This window comes from Lissotriton vulgaris, chromosome 5, assembly GCF_964263255.1.
Source record: "Lissotriton vulgaris chromosome 5, aLisVul1.2, whole genome shotgun sequence".
Lineage (NCBI taxonomy): Eukaryota > Metazoa > Chordata > Amphibia > Caudata > Salamandridae > Lissotriton > Lissotriton vulgaris.
Window position 1 is genome coordinate 1,614,622,410 of NC_141693.1, and position 4,127 is coordinate 1,614,626,536.

At 41.9% G+C, this 4,127-nt stretch overlaps 1 protein-coding gene across 1 annotated transcript; it reads right to left on the reverse strand.

Moving 5' to 3' along the window:
• Positions 1–2,825: 2,825 nt before the first annotated feature.
• On the reverse strand, positions 2,826–3,770 carry LOC147716828 (olfactory receptor 10A4-like). Its single transcript, XM_086919786.1, has one exon. It carries the CDS (start codon positions 3,768–3,770, stop codon positions 2,826–2,828), a length of 945 nt encoding a protein of 314 aa, XP_086775912.1.
• Positions 3,771–4,127: the final 357 nt, after the last annotated feature.

A 4,127-nucleotide genomic window follows, 5' to 3' on the forward strand; every position in this document is an offset into this window, starting at 1 on the left:
ACCAACAAGTAAAAAGTCTTGCCGGGATGTCATTTTGCTTGCTCGCGGTCACCAACTTGACATTAAGGACCGCAAGCAAGCAAAAAATGACCGCTGCACAAAGCTACGCGTGTTTGCACTGTGCTACATGCAGATCGCATAGTGCGAAGTAGAGCAAACTTCGCAAACTATGCAAATGTAGTGCAGTGCTTTGCCCAGGGTGAGTTCTAATAAAACTTAAAAGTGCATGACACATCTATTATGCTTAATTTTAGTAAGAATTCCTTGCAAACTTGTAATGCTTAATGCCCGCCTTGCGCAACAAGGGAATTATAAAAGTGCTTCTTGGGCCTGAATATAATGGACAAAATAAAATTAAGAGGTGCATTAACACGGTGACCTGGGGGTAGCTCACGCTGCTAAGCATATTGTGTTTGGAAAGCAACTTTAAAATGGATTACATTTACTCTAAAGTATGTTAGGTAAAATCGGTGCTTTGTGTTGTCAGTTCATCCCAAATACTGTTCAATAGATTTAACTGTTGAGATTTACAAATAATGCTCAACTGTTTTCATGTTTAAGACACCCCTTAACCTTTCCTCCAGACAATAATGAGCATAGTGGGATTTGGCAGTAGTCTTGCCATTAGCCAAATATGATTAGAGAACGTAAACATTTTTATTAGGCCTCATTTTTGGAAAACTGATTTTATGGACATTCTCCAGGGTATATTAAGGAAAACCCTAGAAACATGGCCCTTTAGCCGGGACTAGTGAACTCTTTCAGTTTTGGAGATCCAATACCTTTGTTGCAGGATCACACAAGCGCCGGGACACCTCTGTTTGAGGTAGCTGTTGTGCTTTACAAATGCTATTGTATTGTATATTGTTTACATTATCTAGGGATATACAGTCTGACTTGCGTGCTCTCCCCACACCTACCTATGGATTTTGTCCGCACTTCTATTTAACTCTTTGAAGACAGACCAAAAATTATATTATCCATTGCTTGCCTAATGTCTCGTTTGAGTTTTATTCTTGAATCATTTCAGACATTGAAACGTTATTATTTTTGCAGGTCACTTTACCATCATTTGACAAATTGACACAAGGAGTACAATTTTAGACACTAACATATGATTCTGCCACTCTCTGACCAGTAATTATCATCACTTTATAACCTTCTCTTTGCTGGACTAGTCTACTCAATCTCTAGTATGTGGAGAAGTGTGGCTCACTGGTTAGAACGGCAGACTCTGAAGCAGAGATCAGGCCCGGGACCAGGGTTCAAGTCCCGACGTGGCAGGGTCTTGGGCTCAATGTCCGCGGACTCGATAATTCTCGCCTCAGCGCCTACTCTAATCATGGGTCCCAAGCTGCAACTCTGGGCAATACCTTGCTTAATCTCCACAATGGCCCCTACAACACTGGGATGCCTGGCTTCACCTTGGGGGTGCCCAGGAGGGGCATCTCACAGGGAGAGCCAGGAAGGCTTATACAGCGCTGGGACGTTCCGTCCGGGCAGCTGTGTGCTTTACAAAATACACTACATTTACATTGGTCACTGTCATCAAATAACTGGTCTATCATTATTCTTGCGCTTTGAGGGGTTTTTTATGAGCCCTTGCAACATTTTGGTGATGCACCAGCGGCGTAAACAATGCGTCATGTTGCGCCCTACAAACTGATGCATCTAGGTAGACGCGTCACTTCGTAAACCCCTGTGCTGCATTATACCTGCGTCAGGTATAATATATGCAGGGTGGGTGTTCCCCTGCATTAAAACCCCCTAGAAGTGGCCCATTGAAATCTATAAGATGTCAATGCGTAATTTATAAGACCCCATTGCGTGAAAACCTTAAGCCTGCCTCATAGCAGGCGTAAGGTGATGCAGGCCCTTTCACATGGGGTTTGCCCCATGTGAAAGGACACATTCCTGGAGTTGCACCAGTTTTCAGACACACCCCAGCAATTAGCCACTTTTGCGCATACAGATACGTCAGTATCTGTACCTCCTTGCGACATGATGCGCCGTACTTTAAATATGGTGCATCTCTGGTGTCGCAAGACGGGAGCACTGAGAAGTGTTGCATCGCTTCTTTGCCATAGCGATGATACACTTCTCATAAATGATGCCCTGAATATCTTCTATTATTCGATTCTCAATAACATTATCTTGATCAATTTGTAATGATTGTACTTGCTGCTCTATGTTCCCATCTGTAATATAATTAATTCTATCAATATTTCGGTAACGTGTACCTATCGCATATGGCAACTTTACTGTACCTATCGCATAATGCAACTGTACTGTACTATTATTAATTTCCAATCTTGAGAAAGTCTTTAAGGCAAACTGCATGTTGGCTGTATTTGAGGTACTTGGGGGATATTTTAATATTTTCCGAAGCTATATCTCTGTTGTGCACATGGTAGACAGCAAAGAGGCCGACAGACATGGTGTCAGTCGGGCTGCCTAAATTCAGTGGGACAGTCCATGCAATGGGCTAGCCAATGCCATGTACATCACCAAGAACCCTGTTAAAAAGGCTTTACCAATAGCAGAGCCAGCTCTGTAATGGTGGATCAAACATGCACTTACCTGTCAGTAAGGTTGCGTTTGCCGAGTTAAGCTGATAAATTAGTCGGCTATCTTTTACAGCTGTCTCTGTACCATCAACCTCTAGATGAGGTATTACATCTACAAAATATTACCTCTGGGGTGATTGGTGTCACGTGTTGAGCACAGTAACACTTGCTAAAAATCCTTACAAATGATCTTTACATATGATACAATACATTTGAATTGCTCCATCAACCTAAACTGCTATTCTATCTCGAACGTTATCACATTTTATGAAATATATTTGAGCATAATTGTTTTCTAATGGCTTCCTTCACCTCTGCATTTCTTAGACTGTATATGAAAGGGTTTAACATTGGGATAACAAAAGCATAAAACACCGCAAATATCCGATCCCTTCCCAGGGCATAGCTGGACTTTGGCTGCAAATAAGCAAGCATGGCAGCCCCGTAAAACAAGGTGACCGAGGTAATATGAGAAGTACAGGTGGACACAGCTCTGTGCTTTCCCTCTGTAGATTTCATCTTCACAATTTTGGTGATGATGAAGACATATGAAAACTGAATGAGCAGAAAAGGTAGCAGCAGGTATGTAACCCCTGCCATATTTGTCACAATTTCTCTAGCAAAAGTGTCCGCACAGGATAGTCTCAGAAGTGGTGGAATATCACAGAAGAAATGATGGATTTCATGAGACTTACAGAAAGGTAAATGAAATATGAACGTCGTCTGACACAGTGAAAATACAAATCCTACAATCCAGGTGGTCAAAGCCAACAGAACACATTTAGATCTGCTCATAATAGTCATGTACTGGAGAGGCATACAGATTGCCACATAGCGATCAAGAGCCATGACAGCAAGAAGAAGACAGTCTGTGGTACCAAGGAAGAGAAACAAACACATCTGGACAGCACAGCTCACAAAGGAAATGCTCTTGTCCTTCACAACGAAAAGTGTCAGCAGTTTTGGGACAGTGACGGTTGTAAAAGCAATTTCAATTAGCGACAGATTTTTTAGGAAATAGTACATGGGGGTATGAAGTCCGTGATCCACAGTTACAATAAAAAAGATGATACTGTTTCCCAGCAGGCTTAAGATATATATGACAAGGAATACAATGAAAAGCACACTCTGCAGCTGTGAAGAAAGTTCGGAGAATCCAAGGAGAATGAATTCCCTCAGCACCGTGACATTTGATTGCATCATTGGTTCAGCTAATGGATAGATAAGCAGGATGTTAGTTTGACAAGAGGTGAAACAGAGTCATACAAAGCTCATGGCTACCTGAAGTTACAAAAGAATCTGCTTTTGGTAGAATAACCCTGAATCTGAAATTGTATTTAAATACATATAAAGGTTACAATTGTTCACATTTGTCTAGTAAATGCGGAGAACGACTGCCACACCACTCTTAAGGGGATGCTTATAGTCTCATACTTGTGTCATTGAGCAAATGTACTATTCATTAAAGCTATTATTGCTACCCATCTCTCATCAAGTTAATGATGAAAGATCCTACTCGCAGGCAGGTCGCTCCCCACGCCACCACACGGCCGCCAGCTG